This window comes from Bos mutus, chromosome 13, assembly GCF_027580195.1.
Source record: "Bos mutus isolate GX-2022 chromosome 13, NWIPB_WYAK_1.1, whole genome shotgun sequence".
In the NCBI taxonomy this organism is placed as follows: Eukaryota; Metazoa; Chordata; class Mammalia; order Artiodactyla; family Bovidae; genus Bos; species Bos mutus.
The window spans coordinates 1,491,167-1,511,366 of NC_091629.1; the positions used below are offsets into that span (position 1 = coordinate 1,491,167).

At 44.1% G+C, this 20,200-nt stretch overlaps 1 protein-coding gene across 7 annotated transcripts in view; it reads right to left on the reverse strand.

Annotated features, from left to right (window-relative positions):
• Window positions 1-20,200, reverse strand: part of CELF2 (CUGBP Elav-like family member 2) — a 559,335-nt gene that overhangs the window by 106,042 nt on the left and 433,093 nt on the right. For all 7 annotated transcript variants that reach the window (XM_070380896.1, XM_070380900.1, XM_070380898.1 and 4 more), the window contains one exon: window positions 3,161-3,243. In XM_070380896.1, the coding sequence (XP_070236997.1) occupies window positions 3,161-3,243 (83 nt within the window). The remainder of the gene's footprint in view (window positions 1-3,160; window positions 3,244-20,200) is intronic.

The window sequence follows — 20,200 nt, forward strand, 5'->3', positions numbered from 1 at the left end:
GTATTTCTAGGATTTATTTTGAGCATTTCAGAGGATGTAAGCCCCTGACAGACCCAGTGTCTTTCTCAGTCACACAGTAAGAGATAGGCTTAAGAGATGTGTCCTTGATGACTTTGTGGTGCTAAGTAACACCCTGATGCTTCACCCTACACCCCATTGAGGAAAGGGTCTCTATAATCCACACATTACATAGGAGGAAGAGTGCATGAAAGAATGTTCAACTGCATACAAGAATGGCCCATCAGCTTTTCTTTCTTTTCCATATGAACCAAGTTCTTTGTTTCTCTCAAGAATGAAAATTCCTTGACATTCACCAAGTTTGGTTGCATGATGAAAAGTTCCATATGACAAAACACATCAACTGCAAGAGAAAATTAAACAGAAAAAAAAAAAAAAAAAAAGGCAAACCAAACACCCAGCACTATTTGATCTTGTTTTAAATGGAAAGTTTTGGACACTTTAGAAAAAAAAAAGGCAGCAAGTGCCTTTTTAATGGATTTTATCCACAGGAGAAATGATTACAACCAGAAAAGCTTTAAAGTGTCAGCTGGTGATGCATTTTTCTTTATCCTTTTTATTTTTATTCAGAAAGAAACTGAAGGCATATGGCAAAGTGCATCATTAATTTCTTATTAATTTCATAATAGGAAGGCAACCAGTTAAAATAGTAGTGCTACAACTTTAAATTACTGAACTTGCTTGGTATTTAATGAGAGATTTAGCACAGCAGGGATTCTATTAAATTAAGTTGTGCCTTCACATCACAGTGGGAAAACAGGTGTATATTGGTTTAGAATTATGGAAATGTTGACTAATTCCAAGGCTTGTAATCAAACAGCAAGGCACCCTGTAATATTCTTCCCCAAGAATATGCATTAATCTTTTATGTCTGGTCCCATTTCTTCCCGTCCACCAAAGCTCCAGCTGATAGGAAACCACTTTCATGTTCTTGCTGGAGCTGTTAAGGGTGATGCTGATCAGATAAAGCAATACATAAATGCGAGATGTGGGACTCTGCTCCCATTCACCTAATTTGAAATGGCAGATGTAGCAACAGTGTGTGTGCTGTGAAGCCTCGGAGCTTACAAATCAGACCTGACTTCTCAGAATTTTCACTTAACCTGCCTCAAGTAATTGGGCAGAGGAAATTGAACCGGATGAAAAGAAAGCTGAAAACAATCTACAAACCGTCTTTTCCAACCTCAGAATTGTCCTTAATAATGGGTTTCCAAAATCAGCAGCCCTGACTTCTGCATGCAGAAAATTTTAAAGCAAAAAAGAGACATGGGTAACGATTTTTTTTTTTTTTTAAATACAGAAGATGCTATTTGTTTGCTGAGAAAGGGGTCAGAGTAAAATGTCCGATGTCCCAAACAGAAGCAAGCTCATCAGTCATTTATACGAGTTTCAACACAGCCCATTCATTAACTCTGGGTTTTGAGGAGCATCTTCATGCATGAAAATGGCATGTTAGGAGTTGTGCTCCTTCCAGTGGAGGGGATAAACTCAAATGAACCAAGCTTCACATTAATTTAAAATAGGATGAGATTTGGCACCGATAGACCCTAAATGCTATAATAACAATTCATCATCTCAAGTAATTTATTTAAACACATAGAAGGGATTTTGCACACTAATTACTGGAAAGTATTTCATTCTAAAGGAAGGAATACCAAGTGGTCTCTGGGTTGGATTAGGAGCCTGGGAAATAAAAATTATTTTTTTTTTCTACCATAGACAGTAAATATTTACCTTGGTTGCTTCATTCAGTAATGTAACCTAACACCGCAACCTCCTAGAACTTACATTGGAAAAATTCCATTTATCCAGGGAATGAAGCTGAAATAATACTTAAAAAAACCATCAGACAAAGCACTTAGACCCAGGAAAATCTTCCCTACTAAAAAAGTACCTAAGATGTTTCAGAGAGAAGTAGTTAAATTAAATTAGGAGGGAGAATTCTGGTATTACACTTGCTTTTCTGAATCCCAGTCTGTCTGATTTGCTCACACAAAAAGGGGAAAACCAAAGCACTGTGGTTTGAGACCATAGTTCATAATTTACTACTTTTTTGTTATTACCAAGTTAATGTTTTGAAAACCTTTTACTGAGTATCTTGCCACTAAAATATATGATTTTCAATGGAGCTAAGGTGAATTAAATCTTCTCTGGGGGTGACAGGGTATCAAATGACTTGTGTACATAGGTTTGCATGACAGATAAATGATAAGACATTACAATTATACCCTGAAAACATTAGGGACATGATGTTATTTTTCTTTTACTCTTATCAAACCAGGTTTCAATAAAATCATTAATGCAGCACTGCTTACCAGAGGTTCTTCATTATCAGCAACACACATTCTGCCATTAAATAAATTCATCCCTGATATCTGAATCAACGGGGAAAATATCCCAACTAGCACAGAGAAATTTATACCAGCATGCACTAGATAAAACGGTCCTAAACCCCCAGAAATCATGTATTCTGATGCAGCAGCTACAGCCAACATTAGTTCATTTCTAGTGAATGGTACCAAATGTCCAGTATGACTGGGAAGGAAATGGAAACAAAAAATTGTAAGCTTTGTATTTTCTGTTCTCTATCGACATGAAGCCGCAAATTGGGCATTAAAACATTGACTTTGTTAACCACCACTGACTGTTTAGAAGCCATTAGGAGGTTGACTATTACGGCTGTGCAGAGTACATTTTGTCCTTTCAAAAGAAAAATCTAAGGACTAAATTTGAAAAGAGGCTCCTGGTGAGTAAAAGCTTTTCCTTTTCCATTTGCTCCTCTGGTGTATTGCATGCGTGTGTGCGTGAGTTCTTTTTTTTTCCCTTTACAATCGCTGCCCACCCAATCCTCTGTAGCAGCCACTGTGACCCAGTGGGGTCATTCTGATTTTCTGACCAGGGGACACACTCTCTGAGAGGTCTTTCTGTCAGCATTAATGCCAGTGCTTCTTGAGGGGCTGGCCAGCCGCTCTGGCTGCTGCAAGGGCGACCAGGGGCCAGGTGGGGGTGGGGGGTAGTCAGCACACCCTCCTCAAAAGCCCAAAGTCATTTTTGGCACTAAGAGCCCATCACTAGAACCTTCAGTTGAAAGGACCATTTTCAAGCAATAAAGTGATTTTGGTACAAAAGTAAACCGACTCACCCCAGGTAAAGTTTTAATATTGTGCAGTGCATTCTGGGCCTCAAGTGCAGCTTTTCTTGTATAAAATGTTACGAAACAACAACCTACAGAGAGAAATGAAAAGGTTTTAGAAATTTCTGTGAATGCTTTGCTTAGATATAATGGAGACTGGGGCGAACGAGTCAACTACTTAAAAGGATGCACAATTTAAAAATAAGGTGCACGGCAACAGTAATGACAACAGCTCAAGCATTTACCCAGCGCCTTTCACCCTAAATCATATTTATTAGCTTTTCCCCACGTTGGGGAATCAATTCATAACTGCGTACCAACTACCGGGAACCCGGGTCTTCAGGAACCGGGGTGGGAGGCCGTGGGTGAGTTGTTAATGGGACTTGTGGTGCAGCCACAGCATCAAGTGAAGTGTTTAATCACAACCACAAGAGCAGACACTTATATTAACTATAATTGTCTTAAAAGATATCTCTAGAACATCACCCTTTTAAAACACTTTCTCAACTCCGAGGCTTAGACAACTGGATGATAAGCTACCTAGGAGCTGAGAACAAGCCCTCTTCTTTCCAATTTCCATCATAGCACATAATGTAAAGTTCCACACACAAAACATGCAATATTTGTTTGCTGAAATGAAAGACTCTATTTTAGCCAGTCGAGAAAGTGAGCTATATGTGGTGGGCAGATGCTGAAACAGATGTTTGCACTCTCTGTGCTGAGAATGAAACATGGCCATGGGACGTCAACCACTAACCTCTTGATTCCTCATTTTTAAGAGGTGATGGGAGTCCAGGCTGAAGGCTCCTCCAAGGGAGACTAGCCGATACACTTCTCCAAACCACCTCCCTCCACCAAAGAAAATGGTCTTGAAACCTCTCATTCCTTCTGTATTCTAAAGCAAGGCTCACCCCTTCTTCAACCTGTGCCTAAAGATACTGGTTAACATGGTTAAACCAGATGAAGACACTGGTTAAGAATCTGTTAATTAGCATAGCATTTCTTAGTATAACCAAGTATAGATAAAAGGGATAAAGAACTTTAGAAATTAAAAGAAAAAGACGCTCCCTCTGACCTGCCTGTCTTGGATGAGTTGGGTTGAGAAAAAGAGGCAGAGAGATGCAGTCACACTCAATTAGCTCTGATTCTTATCCTCATGCTTAGAGAGATGGGGAGAGCCTCGAGAGGTCCTCAAATGCCAAGTACAGCAAGTGGCTGGAGAGAAATTCAAGGCACTAAGGCATCGACTTTGGTTCTATTTAGGGGAATGATGTAAGACCACGGACAGAGACAAGTGGCACATCTGGAGAGTAGGAAGTTGACACCACAAACCATCAAAGGCTCCGAATCACACATTAGCATCTACTTTTCAGAACAAAAAACTCATTGGAAGGAGTAGGAGAAGACAAAGTACTGTACCACCCCTACAGCATTCCGAAATACATATAAGATGCTTCCTCCTTATTTGGAAAAAAGAACAAAACTTGGAACCTTGTCATATACTATTTCACTGGAGTCTACTGAGATTAAATATGCAAATCCTTCACCTTCTGGATAGAGTAGAGTATGATCCTAGCTTTTTGGCATTTAAAAACCTCCATGTCTCCAAGGATGGGAGACTCTTCACGTGTTTAATTTGCATGATGGGAGGAATACGAAAATTGTGAAGGGTCTTTAAAGAATCACAGATGGACAGAGTGGGCCTTTATATATGAGGTTTCCACTTCAGCTGTTTGACTTTTTAGACCAGAGTGCATTTGGTCATGCTGCCTGGTGGTAGATTATTTTTCCTAAACTGATCAAATTAATGTGTGATTTTCAGCTCCACTGGCATAACCTAAGCCCAGAAAAGCTATAGGAATTGCTTTAAATCAAGGAATGATTTTAAACAGCAAAGTCCAGTTCCAGCTTCTGGTATCCACTGTAATCACTTTAAGAGGAGGAAAAATACCAATTATCTTCTATTAGACTTGATACAGAAAGAATAACATGGAGAAAAAAAATCGTAAAGGAAAAGAACACATAAAAAAAGAATGTATAACTGCATTGCTATGCAGTACAGTAAAAATTAACACAACATTGTAAATCAACTGTATTTCAATAAAACTGAAAAGAGAAACAGAAAAAGACATTATCTCTGTCTTCTAAAAGCTTTTAACAACCAGACTCTCAGGAAGTTCTCCTTTCTCTCTTCTGGGTAAGCAAGCAATGGGGATGCTCTGAACTTTGACTTCAAAACCAAGGCCTCAGAAAGGGGCAGAATCCGATGCTTTCAAGCAGGTAGGTTTTAGGGGTGTGATACTTAAAAGAGAGAAGCTTTCAGATGCAGTAGAAGTCATAGAGCAGTTTGCTTGCCTGGCAAGAAGGCAATTAAGGAAGAATTTCCTAAGCAGAAGGAAAACAAATGCTAGTCCAGCCAATTTCAGAGATAAGGAGAAAAGCCAAGGTCAACCTGAAAGAACAGTGGAATGACAAGGGAACCGAAAAGGGTGACTGACATGCACGGTAAGACAAAAGCAACGAGGAACAAAGATGATGTAAACCGAGGCAGACTTGTTATGGGGCCACCCTGGACCCAGTGCGGTGGGCTCAGGAATAGAGTGGTCTCCACTCTTGCCCTAAACACTCAAGCAAAATTCCAACCACTTTCCATGGCCTGGAAGTCCACCGGGAAGGTGTAGTTCCTCTGCTATTGAAGCAATAAAACGCTACCCTTAAGGAAGGTAATATTTAATTGTTCCTAGCTATTTACACCTTAGTATGACTTTGGCAACTCCAAGTGTTTCCGTCTTGAACAAGGTTCTTGGTGAACAGACAGTGGTTTCTGTGTTTGTTTTGCTTTGAGAAAGTTTGAAGCTGATGTCTGAGCAGCATGGGATGGGGTGAGGAGGGGCAAGAAAGCAGAGAAGAATCTAAGGAGTGAAGGAAAGGTATTTCAAATTTCTAACTCTCTCCAATTTCATGCAGGGTCCACTCTGCCTGTACAGCTGAGAGGTGACCTCAGGGATCTGCCATGACAGACCTCTCTGGGAACTGTGCATACCTCTTAACTCTTCTACTGGGTTGGCCAACACGTTGGTTTGGGTTTTTCCACAACATCTCAGGGAAAAGCCCAAATGAACTTTTTGGTCAACTCAATACTTTAGTCCTATTGAAACAAAGACTCTGGAAGAACATGCCCCTCAAAGCTCTAGTTCTAGCTGTAATACAAAGAAGAGTATCCTGGACACGACTGCTGACTCGCCTCCCCTTCACTGCTCACTGACTTCCAACCCGACAGCTCATCCCTGGGCACCATGCACTTAGGACCTTTGAAAGAGGCAGCCTATCCCCATGTGGGCATGGCCCCCGTGGCTTGGTGACTTAGAGCTTGGGCTGAATTTCTGCCCCAAAGTGTAGCCTCAGCTGGATGCCCTCACGCAATGAACAACTTGCACCAACGTGGGGGCTCTGGGGGAAATCTCACCCCAAGACTCTTCTTTCGGTTTCATACTTTCAGTTCCTGAATGCCTCGGTGGAAAACACCTTACTTCCTCTATACCTGAGTTACTTGTGCTGCATCACCTCGAAATCAGTGCACAAAAAACAGGGCTGCCTACCACTACTTCCTCCCTGAAAAAAAACCTACCTGGATATATAGCCAAAAGGTTTCATTCAGAATAAATTTAACAGTCAAAACTATTCCTTCCCTTTCTTGGGCTAAAAAATGTCTTGCACTTCACTCCACATGCATACTAATTGATTTAATAAAAATAGCGTTTGATTAAGTTATCAGAAAATCTGCGGTAGAAATAGAGAACTCCCAATTTCAACATTCATCTTTGAGGCAGCCATTTGTGGTTTTCCCCCGATGAGACTTGAGTCTGGATGCTTCCAGAATAAGAATGTGTTTCAGAGACTCTTGCTTCTCTGAGTCCTCTCCCAGCTAAACAACCAGACTTTTTAAGCAACCAGTCCACTTGATATGCTCATTAAAATCTTAAGATTCATTGACCTGAAGAAATCATTTCAACACACGAAGGGAAAAATATCGTTAGTATCTGCCCTGAGGTGGCGGTGATCACCATGGCAAAAGTAGGGGAGAGACTCCAGGTCCTAGAGAACTCATGGTGATGTAACAGGGTGGGCATTTTCTTTCCTGCCTACCCCACCTGGATGGACAGCTGTTAAGGGAGCCACGTGGCTTGTGGACTTCCCTGTGCCAGCTGTAACTCAGGTGTGAGTTCAATGGATTTGTCTGCAGGTCAGCTGTAACACCAGATGGCCCTGCAGTCTGATTCCGGGACAGACCTTTCTCCCTTACCAGGTTCTGCTTCCAACATCCTTGAAGGTGGGTGGTTGAACACCGACCACAGCCCTGGGCGCCCTTCAGCGGTCAGCGGCTGCACCGCGCCCGAGGGGACCACCCTTCCGGCGTCAGCATCAGTCCTGGCACCTGCTTTCCCTGCTGCCCATGAGCGCAGAGCAAGGCTTGCTCTACACCACAGAGGGGGAGTGACCTGCCAGGGAACTCCAAGGATGGGTAGTGCGGAGGCTTCAGCCAGGCTCAGCCCTCCTGTTTCTGCTCTGGGTGGCTTCGCATTTCTCTACTCTGCCTGTCTGACACAGTCTCGTAAGCACTCACACTTTATGGTTCTTGCCACCTTTATCCTCTGGCTCCAGAGTTTCTGCCGGTGGCAGCAGCCGGCTTAGAAAAGATAAACCTGCTGTCCCACGCCCAGGAGATTTCAAGGCATCCCACTTTCCAAGAGTTTCAACAATTCATTGTGTTAATAAGAGCTCTGGATTCTGGAGTGAAAAATTTAAAAATCCATCTTTTGCATGTCTATTTATCAGCCCCACCCCTTACTCCTCACTGAAAGTGAAAAGTGAAAGTGCAAGTTGCTTGGTCGTGTCCAACTCTTTGCAACCCCATAGACTATAAGTCCATGGAATTCTCCAGGCCAGAATACTGGAGTGGCTTGCCTTTCCCTTCTCCAGTGGGTCTTCCCAACCCAGGAATCGAACCCAGGTCTCCCACATTGCAGGCAGATTCTTTACCAGATGAGCCACAAGGAAAGCCCTTACTTCTCACTGCTGCTGCTGCTGCTGCGTCGCTTCAGTCGTGTCTGACTCTGTGCGACCCCATAGACGGCAGCCCACCAGGCTCCTCTGAAATGGGTTTGGGGGTAAAACCTGAGAGGTGATCCCAGAACCAAGTATTGGTGTCTCAGGTTTGTACAGAGTCCGCCAGTGACGACCCCTCACTGACCCCCAAGTGCTGCTGGGTCTGTACACATTGCTGGGGGTGTCACATGAGAGCTTACTGGCCATTACCATCTCCCGTGAATTCTTTTTTGCAGCTTAACTGTGAATACCTGGCTAACCCCTCAGACGGCCACTTAAGCCAGATCCATTTGGATGGTAAAGAAGGTCTAGACAGAAAGGTCCTGGGGTGCAGAGCACCCACGGTGAAGGTGACCGGTATGAGGCCTTGCTGTGGGCATCTCTGGATGATCAGGAGGCGGCCAGGGGGCGCTGGGCCGGGAGAGAATGAGTCGGGGTGGGGCTGGGAGCTTTAGAGGGCCCCAACTCCCAGCGGTCAGCAAGTTCAACAACGTGGCTGCGCATGCTCGGCTTGTCATCAGTACTGTAATGGTGAGGTGTGATTAGACCATCTCGCACCAGAAGTTGAGAATGGTAATTCCCAGAGACGCCATGAGCCACCTACTCCAGATAGGGATGCTGGTGTCTGACTGACTGCCTCTCCTCACAAACAATTTCTGCTGCCGTTAAAGGTTCCCTCAGGGACTCTGCCAGCTTTACTGCTGCATGACCAGAGACATGGTGGTGAGGTTTTTGCTGTTTCCAAAGATAAAGCCTCAGATGAGATGGGCCAATGGTACCTACACACAGACACAGATGCACACAGACACACGCACACAGACACACACAGACACACACACAGACGCACACAGACACATGCACACAGACGCACACAGACACACAGACACACACACACAGACACACACAGACACAGAGCAGTAGTGTATTTAAAGACATCAAGAAGACGTTCAACTTTACTGAAAGACTTTAATTTTAAATGATCAAGTAGACTTATCCTCAAAGAAACCATCTGGATTATCACCAATCCTTTCAAACCACAGCTGTTTCCCTTGGAAAGCTTGACTTGGAGACTTGATAAAAATATGCTCAGGGGAAAAAAAATGCACCGCTTATGTAGAGATAATCAGTCTATATCACGGCCTGTCCAGAGTCAAACAGCACTGAATTCACATTCTTCCATGTGGAGGGCTGTGTAGACACTGCCTGAGAGAATAGATCCTGAGATTGGATTTTAAAATTAGTTATGCCCTGAAGAAAACTGACCCCACGCTTAAGGAAACTTTCTCTGAGGCTACCAAACTGGGGAAGAAGGAAACTGAGGTCTGATGCTCTGAAGACACCATTTTACTAAAAGGCGGTTTTCTTCACGTCTTTAGCTCTAAAATATGAACAAGGTAGTTTTTTGCTCTGTGTGTTTGTTTTAAAGTATCCAGGTATAGAGATGGGAAGTCAGGGACTTGGATGGTTTGCAAATATTGAATGAGTCACTTGTCAGCTGTAGGGTATTTCAGAGCACACGCCAACAATTTAGACTCTCAGCAACACGGGAAGCTGGTCATTCCCCACGATTCTCCTCGAGCCACCAGCCTGGATGGACGATAAATTCTCCTTGAAAGGCTGCTCCCATAAACGCGAGAAAGGGCCTCTTAGGAACATTCCAGGCCTGACTGAGAATTCTTCAGTAATATCTTAATATGGGAAATTATGGGACGTTTTCTGAAATACAAACAACAACTTGAGGATGGATGTGAGAAGGTGTGGCCAAGCTTGTAAAATAAATAAGTGCGGAGCTGCTGGCCTTGCACACCTGGACAGCTGACCCTCCAAGTCAACTCCATCCCCAGCGTAAAAGAGGGGTTGCCCACATCCTCAAGGTCATTCCACATCTCAGTCCAGAAATTTCCATCACTGTCCAAACCCACACAAATAAACACTTGAAAGCGACCACAGAAAGATCATGTGCAGACCGAACCTTGTACTTATTTCTTTAAAAAAAAAAAAAAGGAATAGTCCTGGCAGACAGATTCAACTCAAGCTATATTTGAATTCAAGACAGCAACAGAGTCATCCTGTAGTGAATTGAAAATTCCCTTCAAGTCTGCCTTTGAATTCTAACGGGCCAACAGATCAAGAGACCGAGGCCCTGCAAGGCTAAATTAGTGAACCCTCTCTGGTGTTTTTTTTTTTTTCTTTCTTTCTGTGAATGAAGCTCTCTTTTGTCTACACATTTGCAAGCCAAGCAGGCGCCTCCTTCACACAACTGAATTGCTACTGGGATCTTGGCTTCTTGGAGAGTCAGTTGTCAGTTTAAGTCAGAAGGGAGGACAGGCTCCTCCTCCTCCCGTCATCGGCTTTCTCCCTCCATCTCAGCCACTATGTAGAGAATTTCATGCTTCTTTCAAAGTCCAAAGGTTTTTGGACTTCGTGGGGCATGCTGTGCTCTAAAGAAGCTCTCGCCCAGTGAGACTGTCAACCATGGGCCTTACCCCTGCCAAGACGCTTGACTTTCGGTTTCTACAAAGCAGTTAAAGGCTCAAAAACCCCATCAAAAATCCCCTGAATTAAAATTGTAAAGTCAATGTAGCTTTGACCTTAAAAAAGTAGTTTTCCAGTGGTCTAGCAGGTAGCCCTCAGCGTCATGAGGAAAAGGACAATAACGAAACCCTGTTCCTCCAGCCGGTTCCCCGGGAAGTGCAGATGGCACGCCTTCCTCAGCCTGAAGTCCGCCCACCGGGAAGAACCGGCACAGGTAGAAACCACACCTGGCGCACTGTTGTTAACTTAGGGCCCGCACGGCCCTTGGTCTTCATTCTTTCTACGTTGTCCTCCAAATGTGCTTGATTTACGTGTAGGATGGGGCACGAAATGCTACTGACATCACAGCAGTATTTAAAATTCAGTCCCCGGGAACCCTCCCCCACTGTTGGTGGAGATGTAACCTGCTGTAGCCAGCACGGAGAACAGTATGGAGGGTCCTAGAAAACTAAGACTGAAGCCATCATATGGTCCATCTATCTATCTTCTGGGTATGTATCTGGAAAACACTGGAAACTCTAATTCAAAAAGATACACGTGCTCCAATGTTCACAGCAGCACCAGTTACAATAGCCAAGCCATGGACGTAACCTGTGTCCATCAAAGATGAAGGAATGAAGAAGACGTGGTACACACACACAATGGAATGCTACTCGGCTGTAAGAAAGAATGAAACGTAGCCATGTGCAGCAACATGGGTGGGCCTAAAGATTATCACACTGAGGGAAGTTAAGTCAGACAAAGACAAATATCACAGGATACCATTTATATGTGAAATCTAAAAAATTATGGAAATGAATTTATTTACAAAAACAGAAAGAGACTCACAGACATAGAAAAGAAATTGATGGTTACCAAAGGGGAAAGGTGTAGGGGAGATAAAAATTAGGAGTACAGGACTAACAGATACACACCAATACATACTTAAACACACACCCACCGACCCACACACACACACACAATAGACAAACAGGATCTACTGTACAGTACAAGGAACTACTCCCAATATCTTGTATTAATAACTTATAATGGAAAAGAATCTGAAAAAGAATCTATGAACTCTGTCAGTCCGTCTACCGTCTATCCATCCCATCCATCCATCCATCATCCACCGTATGATCTATGCGTCTATATATGTATCTATCTATCTGGATCACTTTGCTGTATACCTGAAACTAACAAAGTACTATCAACATCAACTACAGCTCAATAAAAAAATTACAACATTCAGTCCTCTGGCTGGTAGACACATTTATGTATTCCAGAGTACGATTTCCTCAAGGTGGCTCATCTGAACTGCTGCACCAAGGTGGCTGTAATAACACCAACTAAGATACAAAGGAAAAGAATTTTAAAGAGCAGCAAAGCAGAAATTCCTTATGGGAAGCACCTGCAAGAAGATGAAAGAATTTTCTATCCTATTTTTTTTTTTTTGGCTTTAAACGCAAAAGAAAAGTAAAACTAGAGGAAGTCAATGCCTCATCTTTCTGATTCCACAGAGTCACAGATTTTTACAACTATTAACAGTTAACTCGAGTCACCCAACTCTCCAGCTCCCTTCCATCTCAGGTGAGCCAACTGCCCACAATCACGCAAGAGGTTCAGAGCAAAGGCTAAGTCATCCGCATCATTAGTGGTTGACAACAGCCTTCAGAGTCAATGCCATCACAGGAGCGCCCTCCACCAAGCAGTCCTGGTAGCTTCCGCTTTCCTCTGAAAGATTCCAGAACTGCTTCAACCTCCTCCCATGTCACCAAAAATGTCTTTTTATACCTGAAATCTCTCTTGTTTTAAACCAGTGGTCTCCTAGGACAAGCCACTGTCTCCTTCTCTATCTAAAAGTGAGACTCCAGAGCAAGAATAACAGCTCCCCAATTACAAATGCCACATCCTGTAGAAGTCAGCTTTTAATGAAACTGTGATAGGCACCCTGATGTAAAAAGTAATGCCATCTGGCCACCACCTAGGGAGCAGAGACGGAGCCATTGTTCTGCTTTCAGTACTTGAATTACGTGGACACCACTGTCTGGCCCACCAACTGCAATCCCAGGGAATCCCCTGGGAATTTCTCTGACAAAGGAAGAGCCCTGCCTATGATTTGTGGCTGCCTGGGGCAGCGATCTGATGTTCCCTCCAAGAACCCTGGCTCCTGTCCCCAGCAGGAGGACTCCGAGACAGTACATCAGTGCCAACCTTTCAACCAAGGAGAGACTGCTGATCTCACCAGGCTCCATGCAACCCCCACCCTGAGAGTCTGCACCTGGGGCCTGGGACCACACTCAGCTAACTGGCCTCAAGATCAAGGCCATTACCAGCCTCCCTCGGCTGGGGCACTTTTCTTGGAGGAACCATCTCCTGATTCTCCCATGGCTCTGTTAAGTCAGGCAGGCTTTCTAAATCTTCTGCCAGGAAAACGGAGGTTTTTTTTTTTGTTTTTTTTTGTTTTTTGTTTTTTTATCTAGATTAAATCTACCACATTTTTAAGCCTCTTGGGAAAGCAAGGAGGGATGTGCCTGGCTCTGCACATACTGCAACCATTCCTCACCGATTATGATGTAAATCCCAACTGCAGGACACATGGAAAAGATACCAAGGGCAAAACTGGGATCTGCTGTTTCCCCCTTCCCCAGGCCTCTGAGATAAGCCACTAAGGTTAAAGTATTTCAGTGTCATAGCTGTAAATGTATCTGGAGAACTTTAACATCACCCCTTTTCCTGGATGGGACAATCACTGCAAACCATGTTCCTTAAAGGCCTGCACTCTGCTCTAAGCATTGGGAGGTGAGTTTATGGTGGCCTGAGTCTTTGTCAGGCTTCCCAGGCGGTAAAGAATCCACCTGTCAATGCAGGAGATGGAAGAGACACGGGTTCGATCCCTGAGTTGGGAAGATCCCCTGGAGCAGAAGATGGCAACCCGCTCCAGTACTCTCGCCTGGAGAATTCCATGGACAGAGGATCCTGGAGGGCTACAGTCCATGGGGTTGCAAAGAGTCAGACACGACTGAGTGTGTACACACACGTTTGTCAAGGAGCCGTGGGGACAGAATGGAGAAAGCAAGCAGTCTCCTTTGTTAAGAAATACAAGAGAATAAGCAAACTGTGAACTTGATTAATTCATGTTTTTAAAATGTTAATTCTAGAGTGTGGAAGAGGCAAGGCAAGAAAAATAACTTTCCCTCAAGGCAAGAAAAATAACTTTAGGATGAACATGTCAAGACAAGAAGGCCATATAGTGGTCTGGCCCCAATTCCTGGGCTGCTCAGTCCCCTACCAGTCTGGGTGGCTGAGAGGGTCCCAGAAGGCCATGGCAACAAATGCTTCTTCTCCAAGGGGCCAGAGGATGGAGCAAGGCCTCAGGCTCAGCTAACCAAGACACCCTCACATCGATTAATCTGGAAGGTGTCCCAGGGTTAAGTGTGGTAGGAGGTAGTTCCATCTTGAATCCAATTAAAAAAGGATTTTAGTTTCAAAAGCACTGAGGGACCTCATTAAAAAGTTTTTAATATAAGGTTATTGGGTACATACATTCTCTTGGGGACAGGACAGCATTATAATTCAGAGTCTGGTTGTGATGAGAGTAGGTTACAATCGTATCTATCTTCCTGTGATTCTCAGTTCAGTACACTGGGCCATAAGATGTGGGCCTGAACACTGTCTTAAGTCTCAATTTCATGATCCTGCTTGGATGGTGGGGCAACCTGTATCTGCCAAGTCTACACATATTGACCCCTTATGTCACCTGGAATAAAATACAGTTCATCACTTATTAGCAGCATCACTGATGAAAACATGTGGCCCTGTTTTAGGTGGGGCTGGCTCTTAGAAGAGTTTTTCAATTCAGAGGAGAAGCAAGGTATTTTTTCTGTTATGGAGGGGGTGAGGAGAGTCATGTTGACTTCCTCATTCTGGTCTTTTGGGGTCATGCTGGCTCAAGGAAAGATCTGACCTTATTTCAGACTTTCTTCCTGGCAGATGGCTCCAGAGAGCTGATATTTATGGCCAGTGTGACTGCTTAGCCCACTCCCACAATAACGAAGGCATCTTTCATGCGCATGCAGATCAGGGAGGGAGACATTTTTATGAATTGCCTGGGGCAGTGGAAATCATATAAGCAAAGCACTTTTGTAGCCAATTGTGTAAATCCATGTTCATAACAGGCAAGCAGCCCTGATCCCAGAGTTCTCAGGGCAGAGACTATGACAGGTTCCAAAGTGGCTGTGGATACTCCCCTTCGCTCTGCTCATAAAGCTTCGCTGAGTAACAAAATCATCCTTTACCAGCGCTTCAGACAGACTCGGGGTTGGACACATTTCTCTAAGCCTCTTTTCTTTACTCATAAAATGGCCTGAGTAACAGCAGCTCTGTCCCAGGGTTATTATATTAAAAAAGGTAATTTATGAAAATGTATATGTAACACAGGTCCTGGTATATACAACTGACGTGGTTAAATAAATGTCAGGGATTACTGCCCACTGTAAACTGGTTATGTTCCTCCATAGAGCCCCTGGCCCACGTGGACCCTGTGCAGGTTTCCCACGAGGCAGATGAGGGACACTCAGCATTACCCTGATGATTTAATATGCACCCCCAACCCTGAGGCGCAGAAAGGCGGCATTCCCACGCCAGCCATGCCAACACATGGCTCGCCACCAGCCTCCGGACGGAAGGGGAACAAGCCAGCCTCTTTGGTAAGTGATGCCCCCACACCCTGTAACAAGGCTTGGAATTGATTTTGTTGTCTTGCTTTCTGGAGTAATTACTCGGAACTGGCCAAGTGCACCCATTTGCATGGCCCTCGAGGAACCTGGACATCTATTCACATGGCTTCTGAGCAGTCGATCCATTTTAATAGAATCATTTTGAGGACATTTCCTATACAGGGTATCACAGGATTTCCCCCAACTCTATGGTTGGCGGCACTCCCCCAAGAGGCAAAAATTCCCTAAGACAGTGAGCTGTTAGAAATGAGCCCTGTGGCTGTCTAATGAGCAAGCCTGGGTTTCCTTCCTGAAAAAGGAGCCGAAGCACAGACCTGCCCTTTCTCTGTATTTTACTACAACAAGGGAGGGAAAAGAAGAAGAAGAAAGCAGCGACACTGGGCTCTGCATGAAGAGGCGGGGTTCTAAACATCACGGTCAGGAGAGCAGAGAGGAGGACTGCAGGTGCGTTAGGTACCCCCTGAGAAAAGGGGTTCCCAGGGGTGGGATTGCATTTTGAGAGTCCCCATCACAAAATGATAAAACACAAGGGAAAAAAAAAAAGCACTGCCTGCTTGATGAACCACTGTCTCCTACAGTGGTTCTGCTATTACTTCATTATCTGCCATCTAAGGACCATCTTGAAAGGCAAGGAGCCACGTCTGAAGGCTCCCTGGTCCCCTTCACAAGGCTCAACAGGAAGTTGGGCTCGTGGGTGCTTCTGAAATACCGATGGATCGACTGCCCTTAGGGCCTTTGCCCATCTGCTCGCCCCACAGCCAGACGTCATCTGCCAGGAGTCTTTCTGATACAGGCTACTGGTGATGAAGACGGTCCATGCAGTACTCCTGAATCCATTTTCTGACAAATGACCCTGTATACTTGTCGTCTACCTGTATGTTTCCGACCTAAGATAAGTTTGATGGTCAGGTCAAACAGATTTCACTGGGTTCCTTTAGCAAGCTCATGTATACACAATGCTGCTGCCACTAAGTCACTTCAGTTGTGTCCGAATCTATGTGACCCCACAGACGGCAGCCCACCAGGCTCCGCTGTCCCTGGGATTCTCCAGGCAAGAACACTGGAGTGGGTTGCCATTTCCTTCTCCAATGCATGAAAGTGAAAAGTGAAAGTGAAGTCGCTCAGTTGTGTCCGACTCTTAGCGACCCCATGGACCGTAGCCTACCAGGCTCCTCCCACCATGGGATTTTCCAGGCAAGAGCACTGGAGTGGGATGCCATTGCCTTCTCCTGTATACACAATATTAACCTCCAAATTGGGCACGCAGAAAACTCAAATGAACAGTCTCAGCTTGCTTTCTTCCTTCTACTTTCTGATCTCATTCTGGGGGTACTGTGAGGGCTTCTTCCACACCTAGAGTGACCAAGAATTCATTATCCAAGCAGGAACACTTTGGAAAGTGGAAGGGGGATTATCAGTTATTATTCTGGGACAACAGATGAAAATCGGGCTGCTGCAGAGAAACCCTTCTCCACAGGCTCTCTCCCAACTCTGCCCCTTCTCCTTCAAGCTTCATCCTTATGACCTGAAGCTCAGATTTGTATTAAAACAAAATTCTCTTAGAATACACAACACTATGATCTATTTTCCCAGTGATTCACACTGGAGTATAAATCAGTCTCTGGCTACAAGCTTTGAAAAGAGTTTATGCAGTGAAAATGCTGTGGTTGGGGCATGAATTAGTGTCATGGAAAATACAAGGTGACCAGGGGAAAGAAACTTCACTTATGTTGTAATTTTGACAAGGGTTGGTCCAGATCTGACTGTGATCCAGTTTAAATCCTGGACTGGAGCGCGGAAAGGGGCCTTAGTAATCATCTAAGTCCCTACTGCCAGCACAGGGACTGGAGAAAGAAACCGAGGCACAGAGAGAAAGTATTTGGATTGGCAAAGCCTGAACCCCAATCTCACTCTTGACAAAGACCTAGAGAGGATCATACCAAGTGAAGTAAGTCAGACAAAGACAAATGCATGTATTACTTCTATGTGGACTCTAAAATATGATACAAATGAACTTAGTTACAAAACAGAAACAGACCCACAGACATAGAAAGCAAACTTATGGTTACCAAGGGAAAGGTGGGGAAGAGGGATAAAGTAGGACTTTGGGATTAATAGATATACACTATTATATACAAAATAGAGGAGCAACAAAGACCTACTGTATAGCACAGGGAGCTATGCTCAGTATCTTGTAGTAGCCTATAATGGAAAAAGAATCTGAAAGTGTGTGTGTGTATAACTGAATCACTTTGTCATATACCTGAAACTAACACTGTAAATCAACTCTACTTCAATAAAAGTGTTATGAAAAAAAAAAAAAAGACCATCATGCTTCCTCATTGCTCTAAATCTCAACCTAGATAAATACTGAGCATGGCTTTCCATTTGTCAGGAAATTAAATAAGTATAACTGATGATGGATACAAGAAAAATATAATACATGGTCCCCTGGACTTGATGTGTTTAATATTTAGCTACAGAGTTAACTGCTCATTCTTGAGCAGGTAGAGAGAAGATTCATCTTCTTTGCCAGAGAATCTCTCCCGAGAAAACCTCAGAGGGAAAAGTGAAATATTGCCTTGATTTCAAGATTATGGAAAACTCTACATACTGCACACTGATTAGCAGCCACTGGGCTTCACTCAAGAATAACATGCCATCTACTTGCCTTCCCCATGCTGCATGGATGCCGAAGCAATATTTGATCTAAGAACTTTCATTTTTCTCTATCACTGCCCAATGATACTTATTCTTCTGTTAAACCTTTAGAAAACGGAGAAAGGAAATAATGCCCCACAGGCTCCCATTCCAGCCTCCGATGACTAGATGAAGATAGATTTTTAAGTCTTTAGTCCCTTTTGAACGGAAGGGCTTCTGCTCCTCTGGATTTCAAACAAACACAAATGATATTTAAGATGGGGGTGGGAAGAAAGGCAGGTTGTGAAACACTCTGCAAGGAGCTAAAAGGCTCTAGGCAACAAAGATCACTGTACAGAGAAGCCTTTGCTCCCTAATCGTGCAGATAACGGATGATAGTAACACTGCTTTGGAGTTACAAGAGATCTTCTTCCACCACTAAGGGTCCCACAGTCAGTTCTCAATTTTATTGTATCACGACCAGATCAATACCTCAAGTGATCTAAAACAGTGGCTGTCACAAATATCTTTTCATTATTGTCCTGGAATACTTTTTATGTTAGTGAGAGGACAAGTTGTTGTCGTTCAGTTGCTAAGTTTGTCTGACTCTCTGCGACTCCATGGACTGTAGCAAGCCAGACTCCTCTGTCCTAGGAGGACAAACTATCTCCTGGAGTTTGCTCAAATTCATGTCCATTGAATCGGTGGTGCTATCTAACATCTCATCCTCTGTCGCTCCCTTCTCCTCTTGCCCCCTTTTCCTCTTGCCCTCGATCTTTCCCAGCATCAGGGTCTTTTCCAATGGGCTGGCTGTTTGCATCGGTGGCCAAAGTATTGGAGCTTCAGCATCAGTCCTTCCAATGAATATTCAGGGCTGATCTCCTTTAGGATGGACTGGTTTGATCTCCCCGCAGTCCCAGGGACTCTCAAGAACCTTCTCCAGCACCACAATTTGAAAGGACAAGCTACCTTCCTGGATATAACTGTCTTAGGCTAACGTTAAAGTTGGTTTCAACTTGTCGAAAAGGACATGATCCACATCACTGCTGGGGAGAGTGAAGAAGGCAGTCTAGGCTTCAAATGCACCGTGGAAAGTACCCAGTGGAACTCCCCACACCTGTGTCATTCTTCTGGAACATTCAGAAGGCTGAGTGGAACAGTTTTCCAGCCTTCATTTCTGGACTGAGGTCACTGATAAATAATTCAACCACTACCTGTCAAACATATTTATACTTTTAATTTCCATGATGGCAGGTTTCTAAAGGATTCAACATTATCACAAGAGGGGTGAAATCCTAGGAGTTCTTTCCTTGTCAATCTTATACACTGAATTATGTGTTAAAGACCTGTCATAAATGGATATATAAACCATAGAATAACTGTGTCAAAATGACGGGTGAACTTCATCAACTAAGGGAGTGTTAGTCACTCAGTCATGTCTGACTCCTTGTGACCCCACGGACTGTAGCCCATCAGGCTCCTTTGTCCATGGAATTCTCCAGGCAAGAATATTGGAGTAGGTTGCCATTTCCTTCTCCCAACTAAGGGAAGCAGTCGACTAATTCAAAGAAAAATTCGGGTTTGGACAAGTGTGTAAGTAGTACACAGAAGAGTCACTGTATAATCTAGTCTACACAGCAAGGCCTGTAGCTAAACCTGAAGACTAAAGACATTTAAACCAGGATGCCAGGGGTTGGGTTTAGCACCACTCCTGGGCAGCTTAAGTGGTAAAGAATCTGCTACAGTGAGGGAGAGCTGGGTTCGATCCCTGGATTGGGAAGATCCCTTGGAAAAGGGCATGGCTACCCACCTCCAGTATTCCTGCCTGGAGAATTCCATGGACAGAGGAGTCCGGTGGGCTACAGGTGGGCCATGGGGTCTCAAAGAGTGGGACATGACTGAGTAACTAACACTTTCACTTTCACATAACATAGCATTCTCAGCCTAAGACTGCAACAGGGACTTCCCTGGTGATCCAGTGTTAAGACTTTGACTTCCAATGCAGGGGGGTGTGGGTTTGATCACTGATGCTGAGGCTGAAACTCCAGTA